At 41.2% G+C, this 27,751-nt stretch overlaps 3 protein-coding genes across 5 annotated transcripts; 2 read left to right on the forward strand and 1 right to left on the reverse strand.

Annotated features, from left to right (window-relative positions):
* The first annotated feature begins 88 nt into the window (after positions 1-88).
* Positions 89-4,573, forward strand: sumf2 (sulfatase modifying factor 2). 2 transcript variants are annotated; one of them, XM_061740852.1, is made up of 9 exons: positions 89-283; positions 355-505; positions 597-711; positions 1,804-1,848; positions 1,931-2,081; positions 2,955-3,010; positions 3,333-3,417; positions 3,997-4,138; positions 4,226-4,573. In XM_061740852.1, exons 1-9 carry the CDS (start codon positions 229-231, stop codon positions 4,308-4,310), a joined length of 885 nt encoding a protein of 294 aa, XP_061596836.1. In that variant the 5' UTR covers positions 89-228; the 3' UTR covers positions 4,311-4,573. The 2 variants fall into 2 exon arrangements, with proteins under 2 accessions (XP_061596836.1, XP_061596837.1); XM_061740853.1 differs by having other exon boundaries at positions 358-505.
* Positions 4,574-7,410: 2,837 nt separating this feature from the next.
* Positions 7,411-14,778, forward strand: bicdl2l (bicaudal-D-related protein 2-like). Its single transcript, XM_061739738.1, has 6 exons — positions 7,411-7,977; positions 9,186-9,305; positions 9,391-9,549; positions 10,808-10,890; positions 11,024-11,144; positions 13,942-14,778. The coding sequence occupies exons 1-6, from the start codon at positions 7,462-7,464 to the stop codon at positions 14,293-14,295; spliced, it is 1,353 nt and encodes a 450-aa protein (XP_061595722.1). The 5' UTR covers positions 7,411-7,461; the 3' UTR covers positions 14,296-14,778.
* Positions 14,779-15,281: 503 nt separating this feature from the next.
* On the reverse strand, positions 15,282-25,609 carry abhd11 (abhydrolase domain containing 11). Of its 2 annotated transcripts, none has more exons than XM_061739739.1 (6): positions 25,402-25,609; positions 23,506-23,641; positions 23,028-23,201; positions 20,106-20,276; positions 19,848-20,029; positions 15,282-16,820 (listed from the first exon to the last, which is right to left on the reverse strand). In XM_061739739.1, exons 1-6 carry the CDS (start codon positions 25,524-25,526, stop codon positions 16,685-16,687), a joined length of 924 nt encoding a protein of 307 aa, XP_061595723.1. In that variant the 5' UTR covers positions 25,527-25,609; the 3' UTR covers positions 15,282-16,684. The 2 variants fall into 2 exon arrangements, with proteins under 2 accessions (XP_061595723.1, XP_061595724.1); XM_061739740.1 differs by having other exon boundaries at positions 23,028-23,205; positions 25,402-25,541.
* Positions 25,610-27,751: the final 2,142 nt, after the last annotated feature.

Raw genomic sequence — 27,751 nt, forward strand, 5'->3', positions numbered from 1 at the left:
TCCAGAAATGTTCATAAGACGAGGAACTGAATTTGCAAAGAAAGCGGAACCTTTTAACACGGACCCTTTTAAACGTTGGAACAGATGTTTCCACCCCAGCCAATAGTGAAATGATCAGAAGAAATGTTTGACAAGTTTTGCTTTTGAAAGCAGTTACATGTCCATTTTCCTAATCAATATTGAAAAGTAGGTTTAGGATACGCGTTTGCACGAGTGATACTGGCAAGAATGGACGTTAAAACTCTGTTCCGGATATTTGCTGTGATTTTACTAGCAGCAGCAGGTAAGCCTTTCTTGTTCTTTTGCAACCAAATAATGAATGAATGAATTAGATAATTACAGTGACCCCTCCAGCAGCCTCGGGGGAGATGCTGGCCGTCCCCGCGGGGAGGATGCTGATGGGGACCAGTGCGGCCGACGGCAGGGACGGGGAGTCGAACACCAGGGAGGTCTCAGTGCAGCCCTTTAGACTGGACCAGTACCCGGTCACTAACGCTGACTTCAGGTAACACCGCTGGAAACATTACCGTGAACTGGATGATGTCCTAGTGGGGGGGCAAGGGGGTTATAACTGTGTTTTTTTTTACCCACAACAGAGACTTTGTGAGAGCAGAAAAGTACAAAACTGAAGCTGAGACGTTTGGCTGGAGTTTTGTGTTTGAAGACTTCGTGTCAGATGAAGTGAAAAGCAAAATCACTCAGAGAATCGAGGTACTCCATGTTTGAGATGAGTAAATCATATTAAATAACAGGCAAGAATATATATTATATACAAAGGTGTCAAAAGTATTCACATTCATTACTCAGGTAGAAGTATAGATACTAGAGTTTAAAAATACTCCTGTAGAAGTTGAAGTATCAACACAAGTTTTTTTACTCAAGTAAAAGTATAGGCTAAACGTACTGGTTTCAAAACTACTTAAAGTATAAAAGTAAAAGTAATGTAAGGGGGAAAAAAGCCATTAAGGACAAAAGCCATTGAAAATGAATGCATCTTAGTATAATGCAAATATACTAAAGAACCATATATGTGTACTATTGAGCATTAACATGTGTTTCAGAGAGTAGAAGATGTGATGACTAGTTGCCTATAAATATTGTAATGGTGCAAAAAGTCAAACTTCAGAGGCATGTTATCATTTATCCTAAACTTTATTGGAATGTACATCCAAGTTTAGTTGCAGGAATCTGAGGGCAACGGATGTAAGAACAAAACTGGACAAGAACATCTGAAACAACCACAACCAAATTCACTCTATCCGGATGGAGCAATTTAACTGGATAGTTTTTATTTAAAGGCCGAAATGAAATAGAGTAACGAGGCTGTTTTTAAAATGTAAGGAGTAAAAAGTACAGATAATTGTGTGAAAATGTAAGGAGTAAAAGTAAAAAGTCGTCTGAAAAATAATTACTCCATTGAAGTATAGATAACCAAAATTTCTACTTAAGTAAGGTAACAAAGTATTTGTACTTCGTCACTTGACACCTCTGATTATATATAATATATATATATTTGCACTGGACTTTTTACCTTTTAACTACCTCCTCGTACTACTGTAAATGCCTCCACACTCATGTAAATATTGCAATCACCCATGTATATACTGTATTTCAATCTGTGCATACATGTGCTTATTTCACTGCATAAGCACTTCTGGTTAGATGCTAACTGCATTTTGTTGCCCTGTACTTTTGACATGTGCAATGACAATAAAGTTGAATCTAATCTAATCTAAAGAATGCACCACAGTTGCCAGTTTTACCAGTAAGGTAACCTTGATTTCTCCCTCCTGTTCCCCCCAGTCTGCTCCCTGGTGGTTGCCTGTGGAGCGGGTGTTCTGGAGACAGGTGAGCTGGGGGGGTGATGCTTGTTCTTGGGACACCTCCAGGGTTGTTATGCACGCTGCTCTCTTGACCTGCCTCTGCTCAGCCTGCAGGGCCCGGCTCAGGCATCAGGGATCGGCTGGACTTCCCCGTGGTTCAGGTGAGCTGGAATGATGCTCGGGCCTTCTGCCAGTGGAGAGGCAACAGACTGCCATCCGAGGAGGAGTGGGAGTGGGCCGCACGTGGAGGGCTGCAAGGTGAAGCCCAGCCGTCTGCATACAAACACCTCACTAACATGTTACACCTGACTAACACCTCACCTGATCAGTCTAACAGTACAAGTCGCAGACAAGTTAAGGCAAGGCAAGTTTATTTGTAAAGCACAATTCAACACAAGGTAATTCAAAGTGCTTTACATCAACATTAAAAGCACAATTAAACAGTAAATAACAAATAAAATGATAAGAAAAGAGGTAAAGTTGTGAAAAAGTAAGGGCAGTAGAGTACAGCAGGTACTCAAGTACAGCAGGGTCAAATGCAGTATTACAAAAGTAATCTGTAACAATTCGTGCAGTGAAAGTTAAGTTATTTCCCTTTGGGAGTTAAAAAAAGGGTTTAGAATTTGAATAAAATATTTTTGTTTTATTAACGTGCCTCCAAAGAGAGTTAAACCCTGCAAAATAAATTGATACCATAAAACAGTATCACCTCTTAATGATTTTTAGTTGTTAGGTAGAGTATTTCTGTTCTTGGTAATAATAGTACATTTAAACATTGTTATTTTTCTTTTCATCAGAGCAGATACCCATTACAGTATTGTTTCCAGGGGTATAGTATATTTACGTCTGTTGTTTTACCTTAAACCAATATCCCTGCTCAGTCTGCTCCATGGAGGGACATTGAAGTTAATATTTTCTTTACAAGTATTTAAACATCCAATTTGAGATGCTGGAAAGTATACTTTTCTTGCAAAGGGGGGAGCAATTCCCATAGTAGCCCTATGCATGAATATATATATATATATATATATATATATATATATATATATATATATATATATAAACCTATAACTAATATGCCCATATTTTTTCTTCTGTCTTCTGCTCTCTTTCATGACTCGGCTGCTCCAGGTCGGACTTATCCTTGGGGGAACAAGTTTCAGGCCAACAGAACCAACCTTTGGCAGGTCAGCTGTCTGCAGTCATTTATAATAGTTTCATAATGCTTTTATTTTTTTGTTTAAGTTAAAGCTACATTTTTGTCAAATATACAACTCCCGGGATGATATGCCTATGTGCAATTTAGAAATACTGTACCACAATGACTTGAGTGTGCTGTTAACTGGTAATATCATGTTCATTTGAGAACTGGCAGGAAAAACAAAGTGTTGATTTTACTTTAGTGTTGGTGAATATCAGTTAACTCTCTCTCCAATGTTTTGGTTAAAGTGACTGCATGAAGACCAAGTTATGGGCTGATGTTTTTGGTGTTTGGTCTGTGTACCTCAGGGCCAGTTTCCAGGCAAAGACACTGCAGAGGATGGATACCACGGCTCCTCCCCGGTTACAGCCTTCCCTCCTCAGAACAGTTATGGTAATATTTCCACTGCAACAGGAAATGTACTCGCGTACATGTCGTTGAGGCGGTGGACGTGCTGCCTGACATGTCCAGGGCCTGTAGCTGAAGCATACAGGACTGTCTCAGAAAATTAGAATATTGTGATTTTCTGTAATGCAATTACAAAAACAACAATGTCATACATTCTGGATTCATTACAAATCAACTGAAATATTGCAAGCCTTTTATTATTTTAATATTGCTGATCATGGCTTACAGCTTAAGAAAACTCAAATATCCTATCTCAAAAAGTTAGAATATTCTGGGAATCTTAATCTTAAACTGTAAACCATAATCAGCAATATTAAAATAATAAAAGGCTTGCAATATTTCAGTTGATTTGTAATGAATCCAGAATGTATGACATTTTTGTTTTTTTAATTGCATTACAGAAAATAAAGAACTTTATCACAATATTCTAATTTTCTGAGACAGTCCTGTAGATTAGGTAAACAATTGAATAAGTAACAAAGAAAGGAAACAATAGTTATTCTGAGTTTATTCTTGCTGATTCTTCCTGGAATATTGTCAGCATAATAACAGCTTTTCCTTTAGGACTGTATGACATGATGGGAAACACATGGGAGTGGACATCAACACTGTTTTCAGCAGCGCGCCAGATGTACGTGCTGCGCGGAGGCTCCTGGATCGACACGGTGGACGGTTCAGCCAATCACAAGGCTCGGATTACCACCAGGTGACTCATTGGTTAAAGAGGTTTATTTTTCATTGTGTTGTTGCTCCGTGCTGCAGAAACCGATGGTTGTGATTCGTTATCTCGCAGGATGGGCAACACTCCCGACTCTGCCTCCGATAACCTGGGATTCAGGTGTGCTGCTGACGAGGACCAAGACAGAGCCGAGCTGTAGCAGCGAGCGCTCGTTTGAAGCTGCAGTCATTCATCAATTGTTAAGAAAATTCTAATATTTTTCAAAGTTGATCACCAATAAAATGAGAACGATAAATTAAAAATGAATAAATGCCACGCAGAGTTTAATGTAGGACAAAGGGACCAGGAAGAAATAGGAGATGCAAACTATATTTCTCCTATGGAGAACTCTGAATTTTGTTTATTTTTTAAAGAATTTGACAAAGAAAAAGAGAAGAAAAATATGCATAAATAAATACATTAAAAGTCCTCTCACGGTTTGCTTGTGTTTTGTTCTGAAGTTTGTGTGCAGCCTAGTGAGTCTCATGTTTCTGGAGTGTTGAACTCATTCACTGAATGACAGAAAGGGGACACTCTTCTCCAACTCTGGTGCTCTTCCTTCGACACGCTGAAATCTCTCTCTTGTTGAGTTTTATGTGACTGGGGAACAAATCGGCTTCTTCTAACCCTGGCCTTGGCTTGGGTTTGTTTGTCTGTTTAATCCTTGAAAGTTGTCGGTTTAACTTTTTAGGCTCGCTCTGATCAGTAACTACACATGCTGTTCCAGAGATAAGTGATAGATGGGGTGAAATGTGCTTTGAAAATGACAAAGGTTTTATTTGTTTTCAAATTTGGCAGAATGAATGCCGGTTGTTTAAATATTGCAATTTAAAATAATTATTGAAGTAAAGTATGTGTAGTTTTTTCCGTCATACAAGTAAATGTGTGTGTGTGTGTGGGTGGGGGGGGTCAGTATATCTGAAAATCTGTAGTTTTGTCTGAGCACCCCTGTGTTTTCTGCTAGACGCCTCCTGATCTGCAGAAAGGATGCCCCCTTGCTTTTTTTTTTTATCACATGAAACTTTTATCTCATGAAAACTGGGAGTTTTTAAATTGTAGTTCATTCTGCCAGGGTTATAAATAATATACCGTGAAAGTCCTGCCTGCAAGGTGGATTATCTGTAAACAATGGGTGTAATATATCACTCATGTAAAATTTACGATGTGAAAGATATATAAATCTGTAGACCGTTTAGTGTAGAAAACTGCTGTCCAAATCTTTAAAATTCACAAAATTGAACATTTCCCCTCTCAGACTGGTTGAGTTTTACTTTGAACAAAGACTATAGTTGCCAGATTTAACTCAAGTGTTTTTTTACTACAGTAACGAAATGAAAGGGCCTAGAACAGGGGTGTCAAATGTGCGGCCGTGGGCCGCATGCGGCCCGAGAGAGATTTTCATGCGGCCCGCGAGAAGTTTCCAACGCAAAAAAACGAAATGTTAATTTACTAAAAAGGAAGGCATAAATAATTGCTATGAATCGCAGCATATCCGATAATATATTTCTTCTACAAATCCATCGTTATTCCACAAAAAGCAGTTTTCGACATTTTTTTAGTTTTCTAGAATGCATTTGCCGATTTCATTTCTTTGTAGCCAGTCGTTTATTTTTATTAACTGACTACTATTATATATTTTCGCAGGAAAAATATCATTGCTAAAAAAGATGATAGAAGATTTTTATTCTAAGAATTTCAGTTTTGAATACGAGGATAGTGACAAAGTAAAACTGTTTCAAAGAAGTGCTGACTTTTTCGGCACACTGGCGTAAATATCCGCGCCCATTTTTAAAATTAAATACACTTAATTGTACTGGAAAAATCTCTAAATCACAAAGAAACACTCTCGGATGTAATAAGAAAGATTTAGCTTTTAATTAAATTTCCTATAAAAAAGCGAAATATAAAAAAAACATACTTGTTTCTGTTTATCTTTATAAAATGATATTAAAAGTATCTTGCATAATTTGAAAAAAAACAAGAAATTTCAAGAAAAGATCCTGAAGAAATATATTTTACACAATTAGAGTGTAAACAAAGTGCATATTTCCTTTAAAATGAACTAAACCGATATTGGATTAGATAACAATAGTAAAAAAAAAAGAATTAGAAAAAAAAAAATGTCACCGTTTTTGTTATTTTGAGCGTGCGGCCCGCGAGAAAAAAATTGGTCAAATCCGGCACACCAAGCAAAATTAGTTTGACACCCCTGGCCTAGAACTAAAGCTCACCAGTTAAGAAGTTGCAGGTCGTTGCTTTAAATATATTTACATTTCAGATTGGAAGTTTGAGGGGAAGTCCTGGCAGTTATCAACAAGGGGTTGGTCGGGGGCCAAACCCACATGTGCAAAAGCACATGTTCACTGCTGGCTGGTTACCAGGCAACCAGCTGTGTAAAATATCAAATTCCCAGTTTTGCACCTTGTTATGTTTTTTGCACAAGTCCAATTAATAAATAACCCTCATTTGGTTGATTGTGAAGAGAAGACTCAACAATCTGAATGTTTTCCATGTCCAAAGAGAGCCACATCTCTCTGACGGCGATGCTCAGAGAGTTTGGTAGAAAGAAGAAAAGCTTTCCTCTGCCCCCTCCCCTCTGGCTGCATCAGGACACACTAAACTGGGCGCCTGAGAGTGGGCTGAAATGAAGGTGAGGAAGTAAACTGGAGACGATGCCTGAATGTATTTTTATGCTCAAGCAGTTTAAAATGTATTGATTTAGCGACTGACTCATCTCTGCTGTGTGTGGGAGGTTTGTCACCAAACCAAACCGTCTTGAAGGAATGACTATAAATGGGGATTTTCCCGAAAGCATTTCAATACCAAAAATAAAATGATGACTTATCATAAAGTTTCAGCCCCCACTTCCTTCGACACTGGCTATGTCAAAAAAACAAAAAAAGTGAATCATTTCTTGAGATTTCTTCTCAAGAAATCTCTTCTGCTGTGTGTGTTTGACTGTATTTAAAAAAAAAGTAAAGCATTTGCTAAAAAAGTTCTTTGTGTCAAGTGTCCTCGTCGAGCCTGAATAATATGATCGTATCAAGAACATGAAGCCCTTGTCTCTGAGCTTCCTGGCATGTTCGCACGTCATGCACTTGTGAAGCAGCGGAGGAGGGAGGAGAAAACCCGGCCAGACCACACGAGGCCACCACCTCCCATGACATCACATCAGGTCATGTAAAGCCGTAAAACAAGTCAAGTGGCATTCTTACTGCCTCCCTGCTTGTTTTACAGCCTTCCTCTTCCATGCGTCGTTCACACGGGCCAGTATCTCCAGGTGGTGTGATCCTCCTTCTGCCGAGCTGATCATGGATTACTCTCAACCTTTCTCCCTTCTCAACGAGAAGCTGAGGCCTCGCTTCACCTCCAGCGAGAAGCTCTACTCTTCCCTCAGCAGGGTGGAGGACAGACAGCTGGGCTCACCCCGGTACAGATCCTCGTATCAGCGGCCGACTGTCCTGCAGACAGACCTGGAACCACAGCTGTCCATGGCAGAAGCAGATGACCCCGGATCTGAGCCTGAGGACCACGCAGGGCAGGAGGATCTGGTGGGAGACGACAACGCTGCTGATCTGCTGCCCATTGAGGACTTGAATTTAAAAGATGTGCCTGAAGAGGTGCTGGATAAAGAGGACAGCACTCAGTGTGAGGAGACGGACGGTCCAGGTCCAGGTGAGCTGAGCTCAGAGGAGAGCAAGCCAGCGGCGGCTGGGGAGGAAGGGAGCCCCCTGCAAGCCCGGTACATGGATGGAACCCTACCAGACCTGCTCAAGAGCGGCCGGCCGCTCAGCAGACGCAGGACCTTGGGTCATTACTCAGACACGGTAGGATAACATGTCCTTTAAATCAGGATACAAACTGGCTCGTCAGACCTGTAATACCGGGAGGAGACGGTTTAACCGTCACCCTGGAGGTTACAGACAAAAAAACCTCTGACCAAAACTGTCCCACAGCATAATCAAGTAAGATTTCAGTGTATGATGATGCTGCCGGGATGATCAATGGTTGATTTATGGTACTGAGTATAAATTAGAAGGTTCTGGTGTAAAAGCCTTGGTGTGTCTGCTGGATTCCTACGAAAGCATAATGCATGCTAATGTCCCAGGCAGTGAAACTGGACCCCCCCCCCCCCCCCCCTCTTGGCCCTCCGTTCCTCCCAGGAATCTGGATTAGCAGTTTCTGTTTACATTGTGTTAAAATGTCATGAAGTCGTAGTTTCTGTGAGAGGCTGTGATTATCTTCCTGATACGAAACGACGTTGACGTCCTCATTGAAATGTGCAGAGGTGTCTTCAGTATTCACATTCATTACTCAGGTAGAAGTATAGATACTAGAGTTTAAAAATACTCCTGTAGAAGTTGAAGTATCAACTCAAGTTTTTTACTCAAGTAAAAGTATAAAAGTACTGGTTTCAAAACTACTTAAAGTATAAAAGTAAAAGTAATGTAAGGGGGAAAAAAGCCATTAAGGACAAAAGCCATTGAAAATGAATGCATCTTAGTATAATGCAAATATATTAAAGAAGCATATATGTGTACTATTGAGCATTAACATGTGTTTCAGAGAGCAGAAGATATGATGACTAGTTGCCTATAAGTTTTGTAATGGTGCAAAAAGTCAAACTTCAGCTGCATGTTATCATTTATCCTAACCTTTATTGGAATGTACATCCAAGTTTAGTTGCAGGAATCTGAGGGAACGGATGTAAGAACAAAACTGGACAAGAACATCTGAAACAACCACAACCAAATTCACTGTATCCGGATGGAGCAATTTAACTGGATAGTTTTTTTAAAGGCCGAAATGAAATAGAGTAACGAGGCTGTTTTTAAAATGTAAGGAGTAAAAAGTACAGATAATTGCGTGAAAATGTAAGGAGTAAAAGAAAAAAGTCGTCTGAAAAATAATTACTCCAGTGAAGTATGGATAACCAAAATTTCTACCTAAGTAAGGTAACAAAGTATTTGTACTTCGTTACTTGACACCTCTGGAAATGTGCTGATGACGTGTTTGTGTATTTTGTTGTTTACAGATCAAAGAGGTCCGCAGGGAAGTGGAGCTGTCTCGGAAGCGAAGTATCCGGCTCAAAGCTCAGGTGGACAAACTGCAGGAGAGCAGAGAAGGCCCGGGGTGGAGCCAGCACCGAGAGCAGGTCAGGCTCACGCTCACGCTCACGCTCACGCCCCAGGACCGGCCCTGAGCTCTGAGTAACCTCCTCCCATCCACCTCTCCCCCAGGTCACGGAGGAGGTTCTGTCCATCCTCAGACTGCTGCACCCGCTGACGGAGCCAGAGTCCAGCCGGCCGGAGCCCCGTGGAGGGGAGAACCGCCTGGACGCTGCCCTGTCTCAGCTGCAACACGTGGCTCGCTCACTGGCCATCAGCCACACGACCAAGGTCAGGACACACACACAGCTCCTCCTGTCCCTGCTGGAATAGTTTATTGATTTTACTGGGTTTGTCACTGTTTACTCGGTTCAGACTTGGGAGGGGTCAGGTGACCAAGACGGGACATGTATTCACATAGAACAGCGGTCGGCAACCCAAAATGTTGAAAGAGCCGTATTGGACCAAAAACACAAAAAACAAATATGTCTGGAGCCGCAAAAAATGAAAAGTCTTTTATAAGCCTTAGAATGAAGGCAACACTTGCTGCATGTTTCTATATTAGTTATAACTGGGGGAAGATTTTTTTTTCATTATGCACTTCGAGAAAAAAGTTGAAATGTTGAGAAAAAAGTTGAAATGTTGAGAAAAAAGTCGAAATTTCGAGATTAATGTTGAAGTACAATGTCGAGAAAAAAGTCAAAATGTCGAGAAAAAAGTCAAAATGTCGAGAAAAAAGTCAAAATGTCGAGGAAATGGTAAAAATTTCGTGAAAAAAGTCGAAATGTCGAGAAAAAAGTTGAAATGTCAAGGAAAGTCAAAATTTCATGAAAAAAGTCGAAATGTCGAAATTAAAAAGGAAAGGAAAAGGGAAAAAAAGAAGAAAAAAAAGAAGAAAAAAGAAAAGAAAAAAAGAAGAAAAAGAGAAAAAAAAGAAAAAAGAGAAAAAAAGAAGAAAAAAAGGAAAAAAAAGGTCAAACATTTTTGAAAAAGCTCCAAGGAGCCACTAGGGCGGCGCTAAAGAGCCGCATGCGGCTCTAGAGCCGCGGGTTGCCGACCCCTGACATAGAAGATGCAGGATTTGATTTGTTTTGTTGTATCAGCAGTTTTTTATTCTTGAGAACATGATTTAAGGCCGTGTTGTGTTATCTTGATAGGTTGGATCTGCCTTACCCTGAGATGTTTTCACCTGCGTTAATGCTTTTTGGCAAAGTTGTTCTGTAACCCTGAAGCTTTTACACGTAGGCGTGAAAGCTCACGCGAGAGGCCTCGCTCCAATCCTGAAGGACTGTCTCCCTAGTCCCGTTTCCACTTATCGAAAAATGAAAACCTGCAAAAAAAATGGATCCTTTTTACCTCCACCGGGAGGTTGTAAGTTCAGCTATGTGGCCCGACAAGTTTCCAGCTGACGGCATCAGCAAGTCTTTCCACTGCCAGTCTGTCAGGCTTTTACAAAACGTCACCAGCTGCATTCACTAAAGCTGAAATAAGATTCTGAATCTGATAAGAAAAAAGTGAAGTGGAGATCAATATGAGTTTGTATTTTTAGGATTTCAAATCTCCAAGAGGTGGGGGGGACGACGGTGCCATCCTACAGCAGGCGCTGAGGGACAGAGACGAGGCCGTAGAGAAGTGAGTTCACACACTTCCACTCTGTCACATTACCCTCAATAACTGTTGAATCAGCATTCAAGGAAACAAAGGCAGCTGAGGAAACCAGCGTCTATTTGGAGGAATGAGTCATTGTTTCTGTTCCGCTGCGCAGGAAGAAGGCGATGGAGGCCGAGGTGCTGCGGAGCAAGACGGAGATGATGACTCTGAACAACCACCTGCTGGAGGCGGCACAGAAGCGTCTGGAGCTGTCCCTGGAGCTGGAGGCCTGGAAGGTAAACCCGGGACCAGCTCAGTGTCTAACCAGGACAGGAATCAAACACCACACCACAACACGCTGCAGAGGAAACAAAGATGTGAATGAAAAGTGAACATGGCACTCAGGCACAAAAGTCTAGAAAAGTAGAATTTTAATTCAATTCAATTCAATTTTATTTATATAGCGTCTATTACAACAGAAGTTTCCTCTAGGATCTTTCCAGAGAGCCAGAACATAAACCCCCGAGCAATTATTACACAAACATAACATAAACAGTGGCAGGTAAAAACTCCCCTTTAAAGGGGACCTATTATGAAAAACAGGTTTTTTCTTGCTTTAACATATATAAAGTGGTCTCCCCTCAGCCTGCCAACTCAGAGAAGGAGGAAAGCAACCAAGTTCTGCAGTGTCTGTACAGCCGCCCGGATGGTCCATCCAGTGTCATGTGACTTCTACGAGCCGTTCAGATTCTGCTCCCGTCGTTACATAACGAAGGGAGCGATGCGTGAAACCACGCCCACAACTAACTCTGGCCAGAACAACAACAACTCCGCCGCCCGGAGCTTCCACCATTTTTTCATAGCGGTGTATTGTGTCATTCAAGCAGCCAATCAGCACAGTGCCTCATTATCATAGCCCCGCCCACTCAGAATCCTGCATAGAGAAGGAGGTTAGAGAATGGGAAGATATAGACATGGTTTAGAGGCTGAATTTCTAATTTATTTAGCAAAAACAATCAAAAGCTTGTTTTTAAGACATTCAAGGCCTGTTTAAATAGGGATTAAATGCCATAATAGGTCCCCTTTAAGAGGGTAGAGACCTGGACCAGGACCTAGATCATAAGGGGGGACCCTCCTGCTGAAGACCAGCTGGGCAGAGCAGGAGAAGACAAAACAGACAGAGAGAATGAATAACAGAGAAAGGAGAGACACAGACACAAAGGCTAACTGGTGCGCTGCAGAGATAACTATATAAGTAGATGTAGACAGCAGACACTGGGGTGGTCGGGGGGGGGGGGGGGGGTCTGCTGGTCAGGATGTCAGCAGACATCCACACAGACAGCTGGAAGCAGCAGTGGGATGATCAGAGGGGGGACTGCAGGTCAGCATGCAGCTCCTGAAGCTCTGGCCTGCAAACATGCAGGGGGAAAAGGTTTACTAAACAGAAACGTTTTAAGTTCGGTTTTAAAGGTGGAGGTATGCACAGGCATGCACGCACAAAAGTCCAGAAAAGTAGAACAGGCATGCACGCAAACCCACATATGTGCACTTACTGTTCAGCACAGGTAAGAACTGAGAACAGTCATAAAAGATGCACAAAGCAAGGTGCAATTAAAATCACAAGCCCAGTTCTCTGAGCACATGCAGACGTTGATGACAGCTGGCATCTGTCTCTGTTTCAGCCTTGGGCTCCGGCTCGTGCTCGTCGTGTTTGCACTGAGCTCCCTGCAGCACATCACTGAAACCACACACACAAACACAACAACGTTTGCATGTTTTACAGTTCCACTGTGCCAAGAATACTCACATTTCCTGAAACAGTCAGAGACACCTGAACATTCATCTTCTGGTTTGCAGAATCCTCCTGCATCCTGTTAATAAAACACTGAGAGGTTGTTTTCCTTCCTGGTGGAAACCAGATCACCTTCAGTTTCCTCACATTTGCTGCATATGGTTTATCCATATGCATGTAAATATGGTTCATGTAAAGTTGAAAGATGTGAACTCTCCTTTCTTTAAACAGTTTCCAAGAGACTGGCACATAAGGCAAACCAAAACAAAATGCACTAATTCAGAACCTAAATGAAAGACATAAGCCGAGCCAGAACTAGATGCCAGGACCACATTTGTTCATTTACTGTAAAATTTAAAAATAATTTTCTGCCATTCTGACAGATTATGTTGCTCATGGCATTTGGAGCGGTTCTTTGTTGCGTCTTTCATTTTTATAATACACAAGGTTTAGGTTTGGCAACAGCAGTAATGCTTCTGTAATACGTTCTGCATGTGGTTTACTGAGGTAGGTGAGGCCTTCTCTGAAAAAGATATCTGCATACCAGCTTACAGGACTGTCTCAGAAAATTAGAATATTGTAATAAAGTTCTTTATTTTCTGTAATGCAATTAAAAAAAACAAAAATGTCATATATTCTGGATTCATTACAAATCAACTGAAATATTGCAAGCCTTTTATTATTTTAATATTGCTGATTATGGTTTACAGTTTAAGATTAAGATTCCCAGAATATTCTAATTTTTTGAGATAGGATATTTGAGTTTTCTTAAGCCGAAAGCCATGATCAGCAATATTAAAATAATAAAAGGCTTGCAATATTTCAGTGGATTTGTAATGAATCCAGAATGTATGACATTTTTGCATTACAGAAAATAAAGGACATCACAATATTCTAATTTTCTGAGACAGTCCTGTATATTGCTCCAGAGCCAGTAACCGTCGCTCAGCATGAGTCCTTCCTGGGCAGATATGCAGGCTACTCGTTGCACATACAACTGTATGGACGGAGGTTATAGTGGTACCTGTCTTACTTAACTGGAAGCATGCTCCAATTTCCTATCTTGATTCATCTTGATTCATCAGACCACAGGACAGTTTCCTACTTCCCTTCATTCCTTCTGAATGTGTCAGTTCTTGGTTGTTTTGTATTAATGCAAGGCAGATCAAACTTTCTCAGGTCTGAAACCTGACTCATTGTGACACCACCTCATCTCTCCTTCCCACATTTCCTTCCACTTGATACATTTTGTACCACATGTTTTTGTGCGCTCACATTTTTCTTCTTTTGTGTGCTTTTAGGAGGACTTCCAGCTGCTCCTGCAGCAGCAGCTGCAGATTCAGCAGCAGGCAGAGCAGGCCCAGAAGAAGCCCTCTCGCCTGGGCATCCTGAAAAGAAGCAAACCAGCGACCCAGCGGCCCCCCCACATCCCAGTGCCAGCAGCTCCCTCTCCTTCAACCAGCTCAAGTCAAATCTTTTTGACCAAATCTTCAGATCGTGCCACTCAGTCATCCAGCACGCCTCCTACCAGCGGCACACGCACTTGGAAAACCTGGGACAGACTTAAAAAGAGCAAGAGCCATTACCAAGATACAACAGAGCAGGACTCAGCGGGGAGGAGGGACGACGGGTTCCAGGTTGTGGCTCTTGATTGAAACAATGATCATTTTACACAAACACCTTCTGGTGTGCAACTTTACTAGTAGCTTTCCAGGGTCATAGACGTGCTGCCGAGTGTCTGGACTGACTGATGGGCGTCTAGTTCTGCACACGACTCTGCTAAAGGGAAGTGTCTCCAAGGTTTGAGTCCAGGTGACAGTCTACAAACGCCATGTGGAAAGAATTAGGGATTTTGTGTCCCACGACTAAAACTTCATCCACAGATTATAGATTTTTCAGTGAAGGGGGGGCGGGGGGGGCGCACAAGAGCCACTTTAAACAAGGTCATTGACTTATTTTAAGTGCAAAAAAATAATGTAAACACTGAGAATATAAGGCAGTTTCTTTCTTTTTATATACAATATATATATAAAATATAAAGGAATTTGAATACATTGTTGTTAATTCATGGTCTTTTATATACAATGTGCCAAATACGAATGAACTGTATAATACTCTGCTGCAAATAAATGAAAAATGTGATCAAAAATGTCTTGAAATGAGTCACTTCAGATAAATTATGTGCACCTTTTCTTTTTACAAAAAAAAATATAGTCAAACGTTGTAGGCTTAAGAGATTTAGTCACTTTATTTAATATATCCAACAATATATATTCCACTTCTATATACATTGCAAATGTTTTATTTATATATATAGTGCTAAAATGTTCCAACAAGCTGAGATCCGTTTAGCACAGCAAGGTAACACCTGGTAACAAGAGAAAAGGCATGCTTAGAGTAAAACATATACAATCCTGGACAGATGATTACAGTCTTCGAAACAACTAATGGATGAGAGTTGTCGTTTGACATATTCTTGTTCAGCTGCAACATCGCAGAAGCTCAAGCAAGACCTGCATTCAAATGTCAGCACTACTCAGCCCCGCCCGACAATCTATTCATAATGTGCCACGAGACAAATCTGTGGGAGGGGAGGAGGGAAGGGCGACTCTAACTAGGGGTTTAGATATTTAAAAAAAAGAACCTTCACTCTTTTTAATTCTGATAGTTTGAAACCCTTTACACTTATATATTCACATCATACAAACAAAAAACACATGACTGTAACATACAGAACTGGCAACCCAGCTGCCAATCAAAAGTATATTAGGCATAATTACAGAATACAATTTTTTGTATATTTTCTTCTCTTGAAATAAAGTTTTTCAGAAATGGAACAGGAACTCTTGATAAAATAGGCACATACGAATGAACAACACCCTGTCAATTTATAAAGATGGCAGTTCTACTATTGAACTCATCAATCCCATGGAGACTTTAATGATATTAACAAATCATTGTTAGATAACAACATACAGTGTTGCAGCATACATTTGTGATATTCCCATATAGCCTTGTGCCGTATTTGTATAAGTGAGATACACATAGTTAACTGGTAAAAGATTATTTCATCAAACACGGAAAGGATGGAGCAAGTACAAAGACACGACGTTACCACGATTTGCTGACAGTAACACAAAAGAATAGCCAAAGTGCAGAAGAAACAGCATGTCCAGTTGTAACCTGAGCTACTCGGGAATCTGTTGGTGCTAATTACGGCGTTGGAAAGCTTCAGCTTGCTTTTCATACAGTACACAATTATAGTAGCATACGGATACAACCAATGCTCTCGTTAGCAATTAGTTATGACAAAGTAAGCGACCTGTAAATGGTTTCTGACACACAGCCGATGCACACAAGGAATAAAAAACACAGATACACAGAATACTGAAACCGCATCTATCGATGCTGAAATTATTTCCCACACCACTACGTCACTACAGCCTCTGTGCAGAGCTCCAACCTGCTAAGAGTTTTTCTTTCTATCAAAAACCGTTTCAGATATACAGTATTTTTGTTCACTACAGTCACAACTTACAGCCATTTCACAGCAGCCTCAGATTGTACTTGGCCTAGAACCACTGCATGTTATGTTAGTGTTATACTGGCATAAATATACCGACATAAAGACAGCCCTGTGCAAATGAGAGTTTCTTTGGATTAGTAGATCGCCTCCAAAAACAGCCCCATTATGTTAAACCGGAGATATTCTCATTGCTATAGACTAACTTACTATCTACAAAATCCTATCTAGAAACGGGTAAATCTAGCAATGCTACCTGACTGGCAGAGAGACTCAAAAGAAAAACAAAAAAAACACTCAAAAAGGTTTACGAACTACACAACACTAACTGCTAATGTTCAAAGGTGAGACCTGCCTGCTGCAAAAAGAGGGAGTTTGGTCCAGAGTTGGCAAATATTAGCATCATTAATGATTCCACTCGCTCGGGCTGAAGTTGATGAAGTGTCACCTTCAGTTTCTCAGCGACTGGACACTCAGATGTGCTAAGTTTAAAAAAGTTCTTAAGCGCAAGCTGGAGGCATCTAAGACTGAAGGAAGGAACTGATAGAGCTGATGAAATCTAAAGGTTTGTCTGCGTGTATCCAGTGGCTTGCATCGGGGATGTACTGGATGTCAGCACTGGGGAACAGCCTCTGGATTTCTGGGTAATCGTCGGAGCTGAAACGAGGGAAGACACAAAGGGAGGATGAAAATCAGGTAATGGAGGTGACGGAGGGGTAAAAAAGAGAAAAAAAACTGTACATTTGGGCCACAGCTGTATGAATGTAAAGCCGGGCAGCCGATTATCGGCTCGTTTTGAGCCGATTTTCCAGTTGTGCGACTATTTTTGGATCGGGCCGGATTTCGACCCAATCGTTGCTCGTGCCTCGTGCAGTAACGACGAGAGATTAACACCTCATGACGAGCTCCCGATCACAAATCGTGTGTTCGCAAGAAAATCAAACGTGTTTGAAATCCTGGTCGTGCTACGACCCGATTTGCCTCATCCTTTCGCAGAGAGCATGCGCAATCTCTGATGTCACGTCAAAAACCATTATTTGTAGTTTAAAGTGTTGCAAATTCACATTACAAATCGTGTTTTAATACCAGGAAAAAAAGACTGCATTTCCCACATCTGCCGTGCCAATTCCTGGTCCAATCACGGCATTGTCTAATCTTTTTTCATTTATCGCCACACAGAATGGCCCAAATTGCTAAAGCCTGATTTATGGTTCCGCGTTACACCAACACAGAGCCTACAGCTTAGGGTACGCGGCGCCGCTGTACAGCATTGGTGTAACGCGGAATCTTAATTCAGCCTTCCGTGTGTGCTCTGTGTGCTGTTCTGAACTTCTCTGTTGTGCTCATTTTGCTGGGACGCCGGGTCCCTCCGCCGAGACACAACTTTTGCGGTATGCGTTCATTGTTGAGTTTAAAAATGATGCGCAGTGCCCACCAGACAGATATTTTGTGATTTTTTTTATATAAAAATAAAATTATAACCCCTGCCCCCAAAACCGGCCTCGAGTTCCAGTACTCAGAGGTCCGACGGGAGGATTATGATGATATAGTGTGAGCAGACGGGTCGCATCAGAGCATCGGGTCGTACAGTGTGAGAACATAAATCGTGGGCTGTGAACTTTTGAACTCCGCGATCTAGTCGTGCAGTGTGAGATGGGGCTGTCTCAAACGATTTAAAATATTGCACAGTGTGGCAGGGTGCAGGATTGGGGCGTGGTCTGCAGGGGAGAGAGGGAGTGCGGGGGAGTGGCGCACAGGTGACGCGGCTGGAACAGCTGACGGTACACAGGTGAATCTAATCATTCTCTGTGTATTTCAGTAGGGTGTGGGCTCTGGAGACGGGAGAAGGACAGAAGCGGAGCAGAGGAGAGAGCAGCTCGGCTGACAATCCTCTGGAGGAACCGTGGTGTTGGTGCACGGAAAAACAATAAAACAGGGTCTGCACAAGCTTCGTGTCTCTCCATCCTTCGGGCGGGCCCCCGTGGCACGCACACTGCCACACACAGTGTATGCCCAGCTTAAATAAGTTTTGAGAAAACATCTTCAAACAATCTTCAAACTATGTTGAGTCAGGTGCTACATTACAGTTACTGTGCTCTTGATTAATTACATATGTGTACAGCAGGTACGTATATTAAAGTATACAGTTCAAACATAATTCTTCATGCAGGGAAATAAATTCCTGGATTTCATTCGCTTTCCTTCTTTTGTCACATTAAAAAGCTAAAATGGTTGCACAGAAGGTATAAGAAAATGTGCAGTACTAACTATACAGCTATGTTTAGGTGTGAGTCATTAAGGGAGAAAATATGTATGTTGCTCTTTAATTGGCTTCAGTCTTTGGTATTATGCCGTTCTGATTTCCATTTTTGACGCACTCACGTTTAGACCCAACAGCTTTGGCAGCTTGTTCATTAGCAGTACACAGACACATGCATGTTAGCGCTGCTCTAGCCTGAAGAAGGTTGATTATGAGGCTGTAAAACAAGCTACCAGGAGCTACCCGTGACATTTCATACGTTTCAACACCCACACACAAGAACTGGAGGCACATTTAAACCGATCATGTAGATGTGATACGAGCGCTGAACACTGTTCATGAACAGAAAAGCGTGTATGCATCAACTGTGTGTAGATGTGACTGTGCAAGCACGGGGTGAGATGAGCACTCAACCCTTCCTATGCGCTTGCAGTTGTTCAGTCTCAACATCTAGGGACAGTTTAGTCGTGTTTTAAGGAAGGTGAGGGTGACTTCATTCCCATGTCTGATACATTTCTGCTCTAAGCTCGTTTGCCGTCTATGGCTGCATCATTTATTTTGACTGTTTTGACCCATTTGGACGCTTTGGCCTCCAGAGTCTCTAAAGTGATGCTAAGGAGTGAGCATGAGCATGAAGACACATTTTCCTCTCACAAGTGCACGTCTCTGCTCGTGAATACAGTAATCCCCCACTATAACGCGGTTCACCTTTCACGTCTCGCTGCTTCACTGATTTGCATCGTGCGTCGTGTTCGGCATTCTGATTGGCTAAACAGTCTCCCCGCTTCTTCACTTCCTGTGTCAATAACGTTGGTTGCTTAGCAACAATGCTGAGAACGGCCAATGAACTTCAGCAGCAGCTCAAGAACGGGACCCTTTGATGAATCGTTCATTACAGTCTCAGATATAATCCATGGTGGCATGTCGGTTTATAAGAATCTTTTTGCCCAGAAGAAAAAAAGAGCGACAACAACGACCTATAACTATGTTCTTCTCTGGAAAAAACACTCCTGCACTGCGGCTTTAGAAGAAAAAGACGCTACAGAGCGAGTCAGGATGCAGCGGCTCAGACGAGCAGTGAAATACGCACCAGTCACAATTTGTCTTACTGTACTTATTGTATTTTTTTTCATAATCATTTTTCATTTTCTCCCGTTCAAATCCAATTACTTGGGTCGCGGTGCTGATCTCTGCAATTTGAAGCCTTGTATAATAATTGTAAAAAAAAAAAAAAAAAAAAAAAATGCTACTTCGCGGTTTCACCTATCCCGGGTTCCTTTTGGGATGTAACCCCCGTGAAAAACCAGGGATTACTGTACTGCTCTGTGCGGTGCAGAAATGCTCCTTTCAGTGAACAGGTTCATAGACAGAAAAGTTAGATGCAAATTCTACGCTCGTGTCTGTGTTTGAGTTTTGTTTTATACCTGATATAAGCAGAACTGGCTCCACCCAGAAACAGTGTTGGTCCCTCATAGTTGGACTTAAAAGTGGGGAAACTCATGATCTCATCAAGATGTGCCGCGATGGCCTCCAGGTTGACTCTCCAGGCATAGTGTCCGTTCTGCTCCACCAGGTTAGTCAGGAGGAACTGACGCACCGAGTGCTCCTGATAAAGGAAAATTCACCTTTAATCAGTCCACATATCTACAGAATATTTTAGAGCAAAATAAGAAGATGCAGACCTTGACCAGACTTCGCAGCTGATCCTCAGCCATCCGCCTGGCGGTGGAACGAGGGATGTCACTGGAGATCTTCATCTGCTGCATGGCTTGAATGTAGTAGCGGAAGTTGGTGCGTGAGGTGGTCTGGGCTGGACTGATGTCTACGACCACCAAACGCTCCACTACCTGAGGCTACAGGGAGACACAGAGAAACGGAGGTAAAGAAGACAGGAAGAAAAACGATAGCTGGACAACAGGACAAACATCTACAGTACCATGTGAAAAGATATCTTCAGCGAGGGCTGGGCGATATGACCTCAAATCAATATTACCTCAATAACGATATGCACGATAACCACGCTAAAACCTAACGTTGGCTTGACGTCTAATCATAGTAAGTAACATGGATTAGATGTTGGATGATGGTTGCAGGCCATCACACATTAGTTATCTACCGTTGTCTGACGGTGAAACCCGTATCCAACCAAGGACCGACTTTAATGTGTCAATCAAGCGGAGCGGGTTCGTCGCTACCCAAGCCACTACAACATTTTGACAGATTTTTGAGCTCGGTGTACCACATAAAACTGGTCTGAAGTCAGAAAGCACAACAAAGTTCATACACAAAGGCGCCCTGCCGATTTTTGAGAATAATTAAGGATTTTATGTGCGCCTTATAGTGCGGAAAATACGGTATTTGGGTTTCCCTTCTCGTTCAGACTGGATGGGCGGAGTCACGTGATTACAGACATCATCTTAAAGGGGAATTAAAATAGCACACAAAGTCAAAACAGACCAAGACGTTTATTTTTCTTTTTTTCTTTTTAAATCAAAACACTGAATTTACCGACACGGGAAAACTGACGTCTGTCATCGTGTTTATTGCCCAGGCCTACCTTCAGCACTTGTTTGCTTGTGGGTCTTTCTTTCAAAATGTGATCTTAGTTTATACTTTCCGCTTTAATTGAAGATGTTTCACAAAAAAACATCACATTTATCTTTTTGAGCTAAATGCCAAGTATGGTCAATTCCATCATAACTCAAAGACAACCGAAGCAGTCATCGGTTGTTTGATCTCACCTCATTATAACATCAGTTTTCGTTTGTGAATCTAAAACGGAGGACAGAAAGTCCTACAAAACAGCTGAAGGTGGCTACGGTGAAACTTCCAGCAGTCATTGACTGAACATTATTTTCATCCAGGTATATATAAATAAAAAAAATTTAAAAAAGCTAATATGCAGAATGTATTATTTTTTATAAATACCTTTAAATCCAAGATTAGGTGTAAACCATAAATAGTATACAGTATGCCATAATCTTATTCTGAAAGATCTTGGATAAAAGCTGAAGGTCTTTTGATTACATCTTAACTGTTTTATTTTATATCCAATATAGTGCTGTATAAAGGCAAAATCATAAAAACTGTCTCTGTCCAAATGCATAGCAGGATGTTGGGAAGTTCTTGTTTTATTTTCCCATCATGTAAAGGATGCTAAAACCATTCAAAACTAATCTCTTCCATGAGTTTCCCTGTCCTCATCAGTGGATTCCTCCAACACTGATTTAATGTTCCTGCTAGATAATTTAAAATGCATTAATTCAGTCGGTCTACAAAATGAGTAATACTGAAAAATAAACTGCTTGCCAACACACACAAAAAAAACCCACTTGCATCTAAGTGAAAGAGCGAGAACCTTCCCCTGGAAAAGTACTGCAGTGTATTGAGTAAGGACTGTGGAGTGAAGGAAATAAGTCATCCCTTTTTCAGACTGATGGGCACATCAGGGTAAGAAAGGCAGCTGACAAAGCGATGCAGCCATCATGTTTAGTGCCTACCACGAAATCCTGTGGGGCAGTGATAATGTCATTGCTTAGTTCAGGGTTCAGCAGTATAATGTGTCCCAAATACATGAAGTTCAGAGGATTGTTATTAGGCCCACAGAACACAGGAACCTGCAGTGATAAAAGTCTGGTGATTGAACTATACTGTCATGATTTCATTACTATGGAACTAACTTCCAATCTGGGTTAAGGAGGCTGACACTAGAGGGCTGCATTGGGATTGGGTCCCGCCGGGTCCCAACACAAATCTCGAGGGAGCGGGCGGTTTGAACTCTCCTGCGGGCGGGAGCGGGCGGCCAAAAAAAAACAATGCGGGATCGGGATGTAGTCTAGCGACAAGGTGGAAATCAAACTCGTGGAAAATAAACCTCAAACAAGGTCTTTACAAAACAAAGACAAAGCAAGGCAAGTCAACTATTTGGAGAAACTGCGTTTAGTGTCTGTGGCGCATCTTGGAAGAGACGCAGGGATTGGAACCTCAGTCGGTCAGCAACATTCTCTTCCTCCACAGCAATGTAATGGCCAAGTGATTCATTTGTTAAATTAATTCGTTTCGTTCATTATTTATTAGTGTTTGAGCCACTCACAGCTACTCTCGTTGCTATAACTTCAATCACATAATTGATGCGTGCGCGAAAGGCGAAAAGGCGTGGGATGATGACAATGATGGATTTGCATCTAACTTCGGTCAGGTGACCTATGAACTGCCAATTATCCATCAAGCTCCACAATTATCATGTTAACATTAAATCAGATAGATTTGTCAAGGACGTTTCTCTTGCATCTCTATCATTGTGCAGGCATGAATTCTCAGAGTTTTGCGGGAGCGGGCGGGAGTGGAACACAGATGTTGTGGGTGCGGGCGGTAATGGTCAGAAATGCAGCGGGAGCGGGATGAAAAAAAACGTCCCGCGCAGGGCTCTAGCTGACACCACCTCCACCTTTAAAACCAAACTTAAAACATTTCTGTTTAGTAAACCTCTAGTTAGTGTTCAGTAAACCTCTAGTTAGTGTTCAGTAAGTGTTAGAGTCAGTAGTCATAGCTGCAGCTATAGAACAAGACCCCCCCCATTACCGTGACATTTTACAGCCGCTCACCTGCATCAGAGCCGTCACCATGGCCGTCTTCCCTCCCATGCTGTGGCCGATGAGAACGCACTTCTCAATATGCAGCTTGCCAAGGAGGTGTTTCAAATCATTACTCATGGCTTCATAGGTGAGTACAGGGTTGTGGGGGCTGCTTCCATGGTTACGGGCATCTACAGTCAACACCTGACTGGACAAAGAACAATTAAGACACTTGGAATGGGGAAAAAGCGGCAACAGAGTGAAAACAAAGTTAGCTTTGACATTCCTTCAAGGACGTTCAAGGGCATATTTTCTATCAGTGTATGCTGCAGCAGTAGAGATGAGAAGTTGTATAAAGAGGTGGGAAAAAATTGTTGCATGCATATTGTCAAGATAGATAGTGTAGAGGGGTGAATGTCCAAATGTTTAGAAGAGAGGTGAAGATATAGGGATTAATTATTTTTAGATGCAACAGCTGGCAAGTGTGAAATGTTCATCATTGCTTTACCTTTCGTCCTGTCCGCTGCACCAATGACTTTGCGATTGAGTGGAAGTTAGATTTACTGCCAAAAAGGCCGTGTAGAAACACCAGGGGGGTACTTTCTCCCTTCCCATCGAAGACATCATAGGTCAAGTTGACAGAACTGAGGGTATAAAAAAGAAAAAGCCACCCACGGTGATCATCAAGACTCAAGCCAGACACATTGGTCATCACAACAACAGTAGACATGTACAGTAACAGACTGACAAACTGAATCTCTTACAGATAAAAATTTCCTGGTGCTGAAATGCCTCGATTGCATGTGACAATACATTTTAATAACAAGCTCCTTTTCAAACCCATCTGGTAGTTAAATCCCCTTCAAACAGGACACCAAGAAGAGTGCATGCTGTTCACTAATTAAGGCTTCTTTGGTGTGAAATGTTTTGCTTCCACCTACTGGTGCATCACAGGTTACTATACAGGTAGGGAGTAGATATAACTACTAGATACTAGTTACTAGTTGTAACTTTAGAGATGAGTTAATTTCTAATGTGTAATAAGTATAATTGTGCAGCCTCTGCTGATCTGGGTCCAGTCTCAGCTAATACATACTTGCTGTTATATTTATTTATATTTATTTTGTATTCAAGCTAAATTGAAAAAGAAACAAGGGGTAGGACCTCATACGTTTTTTACTTCCTCCTACTCCTTTTCGGGCATGAAGGTTTATTTCCCTTTGATTTGTTTAATGACTGTTTATTTGTATTCTTTTCTGATGTTTTGTGTAATTGTTTTTCTTTGTTATTTAATATGCTCGAAATAAAGATTTCAACCAATCAATACATGACTGAGTCTAACTTTCCAGTGGGAAAACTGTATTTTCATATAAATACATAACATTTCACCTTTTGACATACATTAATGTGACATAAATTTAAAAAAGGAGGACCCAATAACTTAATCCTGGATGCGTTTAGATAAGCGATTGAAGTCCTGACAAAAATCTTTGTGAGACGAGAATAATTAGACTCAAATCAGATGGTATCAGGTTTCATAAAAAATGTGATTGCTATTTAATCACAACGTCTATGAAAGTGTTTGAGACAGAAACAATGTCTACTAAATACTTATTTTGTTGTCTTCAGGAGCACTTGGCCAAGAAATACTCAGTATACACTGAAAACCCAGAATGTGCTTATCATTTGAATGAACCAGCAAACACCTTTTGGCATATTTTCTATAAAACACTCTGAGTGAATCATTGTAATTCTTTGCAACTTTATTGTTTTTGAAATGGTCCGAAATCTCTTGTTGTGAGAAATGCATCAACATGAGTTGCCTGGTAATGTTTAGGCTGCAGTAATTCCTGCCTATAAATATTTAATCATCAGATGTTTGTATCTGCAGCTAAGCTGCTACTAAGCGACGTGCAGCTAGCAGGCTCTGCACGAAATATTACATAACGGGATTTTACGAATTTACTCAGCAATATAAATTACCTAAATTAAGAAACATTAAAACAAATATAAAAATCAGACAGATGTTCATGTGTAAAATTCAGTCAGTAGAGAAGAGCTTAGATGAAGGTTAATAATACTAATGCTAACCAGACGCCTTAATGTCCTTAAAACTGCGTTGTTGGCGGCTTATAAAGATGCAAACACGCCGCAAGGTTAAATAAATGTTTCTCAACAACAACTAGACCGAGCTGTCATTTCCAGCCGGCAGCACCGGCCGGGTTAGAGCCGGGGCTGGTAGAGGACACCGGCTAGCCGCGGCTAGCGGGGGCTAGCGGGGAGCTAACGCGGAGCTAGTGGGGGCTAGCGGGGAGCTAACGGGGGCTAGCGGGGGAGCTAACGCGGAGCTAACGTGGAGCTAACGCGGTGCTAACGGGGAGCTAACGGGGTGCTAGCGGGGTACCTGGACGAGCTGGCGGTCCTGACCGCGGGAGACACCCCGAACCCATCCTGCTCTCCCGAGAAGAGACGGCACAGCGGTCGACCGCTCAGCAGTCCCCTCTGAACCAGGCGACAAAGAGCACTCATGGCAGCATACGTTCCGGCACCACACGGCTCCCGAACAGCATGTGCGGCTGCAGAACGGCCACAATGACAGCGGAGCGGACGCTGCTCACCGACGCTGGCAACAGCTGATGCTGCGTCATGACGTCAGACGCACAGAATGCGGCAAGTGTAGGTACGTCTCCGGGAAAATGCAACACTTGATTAACTTGATTACCGGTATTCTAATGGTAAAATTCCACATACATAAAACCAAATCCTCCAAAGGTCGACCTGTCTTTCCTGTTGTTCAAATCGATTTCAAGAATTCCTTTGAATGTATTAAAAAATTCCGAACAAAAAATGTATACAAACGGCTAATATTTGGAGAAATGTAAAGTCTTACTTAGTTTTTATTAATTGCATTTAAGTCATATTTATGTTAATATGCAATATCCTACGGGCTTCATTCAATGTATGTCTTGTAATGTATCTGCTTATTTTCTTGATGCCAGACTTTGTATTGTTCATGGTAAATTTTCTAATTTTTTGACTGTGTTTAAAATCTTATAAAAGAATATAAAAGTTTGAGAAAAACCTGACTGGCAACAGCTGGGGATGCCAGAAGCTTAAAACAAGAGCCAAGAGTTTGGCTATGGCAGAGAGAACATTTGGCCTTCTTCACGGGTGCAACCCGTGCTCAGCTCTGCTGCTCACCACACAAATGCATATTCCTCACAAATGTGGCACGATTGCAAAGGGAAATATACAAACACAAACACAAATTTCTTTACTTTTTGTGCTAGGATTATATATATATATATATATATATATATATATATATATATATATATATATATATATATATATATATATATATATATATATATATATATATATAAATATATAAAGGTAGAATCCTGATCCAGATCTATAGGCTGCTTAATAATTCTTAAAATAAAGGAGGATTAAATATGTTAGATTTCAATAAATCAAATCAGGCTGAAATGGATCAAAAATTTCATTAGAAACAAACATAAATTATGATGTTTAATTCCAAACTTAATTGTTAAATAAAATAGAGGGATATAATTCCTTCTTAAATGCGATTTTGATGTCAACAAAATTCCTATTCAATTATCAAAATTTCGCAAACAGGTATTAATCTGTATAATTTATGAATTAAAGGTAACAGAGAACATATACACACTTACACACATCAGCAACAGCAACAGCAACAATAAGAAGAAAAAAATGATAATAATAATAATTAGAGGTGCGAGCGGTGTTGGCCGGGTCCTCGCGCCTGCGCACGTCGGCCCTTCAGATACAAAAGAGCCTTCGCCTTATGTTTCTCAATCCTGATCCTCGTGGGCCCCTGTCCTGCATGTTTTAGATGTTTCCCTGCACCAACACACCTGATTCTAATTAATGGTCCTAATTGTCACCAAGGTCTGCACAACTCTGTTGATGACACAGGTACTTGTATCAGGGTGTGCTGAAGCAGGGAAACATCTAAAACCTGCAGGACAGGGGCCCACGAGGACCAGGATTGAGATAAAAGCACTTAACATTGGATAATTAAAGGAAATTAATCTGCACCTAGATGTCAAATGAAGAGGAAATAAAATGACGTTTGCATCGTGTGAACCACTAGGTGACACTACAGTGTCACAATATTAGCTCCAATCGCTCACTCCCAACTAAATGATTTTCTTATTAAATAGGAGAAATGCTCTCTCTTAGACCACATTTTTCATATCACACACAGTTCGGAAACAATTTATTAATTTGATGTAAATTTCTATTACCAGGGTGCTTTGTAAAAAAGTAAATACGCCTACAACATTATGCATTTTCCAGGACATTCGAAGTTGTTTTGAGTTTATTACACATTTAGTATGTAATATAATTCCTTTCATGTATCTTTTGCTTTGTATCCTTTGTTCCCCAATGTTGTAATGTGATACTGTAAGTGGGTCAACAAGTATAATGATGATCAGTTAATGGATCTCAACAAGAAAAGGGTGTTTATTCTTTTTTTAATCAAATTTTTGTTCCCCCTTTTTGTCTGGTATCAACTTCATCATCTTCTTTTTTCAATTCAATTCAATTCAATTTTATTTATATAGCGTCAATTACAACAGAAGTTGTCTTTAGGATCTTTCCAGAGACCAGAACATGACCCCCTAGCAATTATTACATAAACATAACATAAACAATTGTAGGTACAAACTCCCCTAGTCGGAGAAAAATCACAAGCTTGTGGT

Source organism: Cololabis saira, chromosome 14, assembly GCF_033807715.1.
Source record: "Cololabis saira isolate AMF1-May2022 chromosome 14, fColSai1.1, whole genome shotgun sequence".
NCBI classification, from domain to species: Eukaryota; Metazoa; Chordata; class Actinopteri; order Beloniformes; family Belonidae; genus Cololabis; species Cololabis saira.

What these genes read in the sequence shown, in the direction of transcription:
- sumf2 (XM_061740852.1), top strand. Translation starts at nt 229, where the DNA reads ATGGACGTTAAAACTCTGTTCCGGATATTTGCTGTGATTTTACTAGCA. An exon ending in GATTTTACTAGCAGCAGCAG is followed by an intron (nt 284 to 354) that starts GTAAGCCTTTCT and finishes TGACCCCTCCAG; the next exon opens with CAGCCTCGGGGGAGATGCTG. An exon ending in CGCACGTGGAGGGCTGCAAG is followed by an intron (nt 2,082 to 2,954) that starts GTGAAGCCCAGC and finishes CGGCTGCTCCAG; the next exon opens with GTCGGACTTATCCTTGGGGG.
- bicdl2l (XM_061739738.1), top strand. Translation starts at nt 7,462, where the DNA reads ATGGATTACTCTCAACCTTTCTCCCTTCTCAACGAGAAGCTGAGGCCT. An exon ending in TGGGTCATTACTCAGACACG is followed by an intron (nt 7,978 to 9,185) that starts GTAGGATAACAT and finishes TGTTGTTTACAG; the next exon opens with ATCAAAGAGGTCCGCAGGGA. An exon ending in CCATCAGCCACACGACCAAG is followed by an intron (nt 9,550 to 10,807) that starts GTCAGGACACAC and finishes TTGTATTTTTAG; the next exon opens with GATTTCAAATCTCCAAGAGG.
- abhd11 (XM_061739739.1), bottom strand. Translation starts at nt 25,526, where the DNA reads ATGAGTGCTCTTTGTCGCCTGGTTCAGAGGGGACTGCTGAGCGGTCGA. An exon ending in AGGACCGCCAGCTCGTCCAG is followed by an intron (nt 23,642 to 25,401) that starts GTACCCCGCTAG and finishes TTATACCCTCAG; the next exon opens with TTCTGTCAACTTGACCTATG. An exon ending in TGCAGCGGACAGGACGAAAG is followed by an intron (nt 23,202 to 23,505) that starts GTAAAGCAATGA and finishes TTGTCCAGTCAG; the next exon opens with GTGTTGACTGTAGATGCCCG.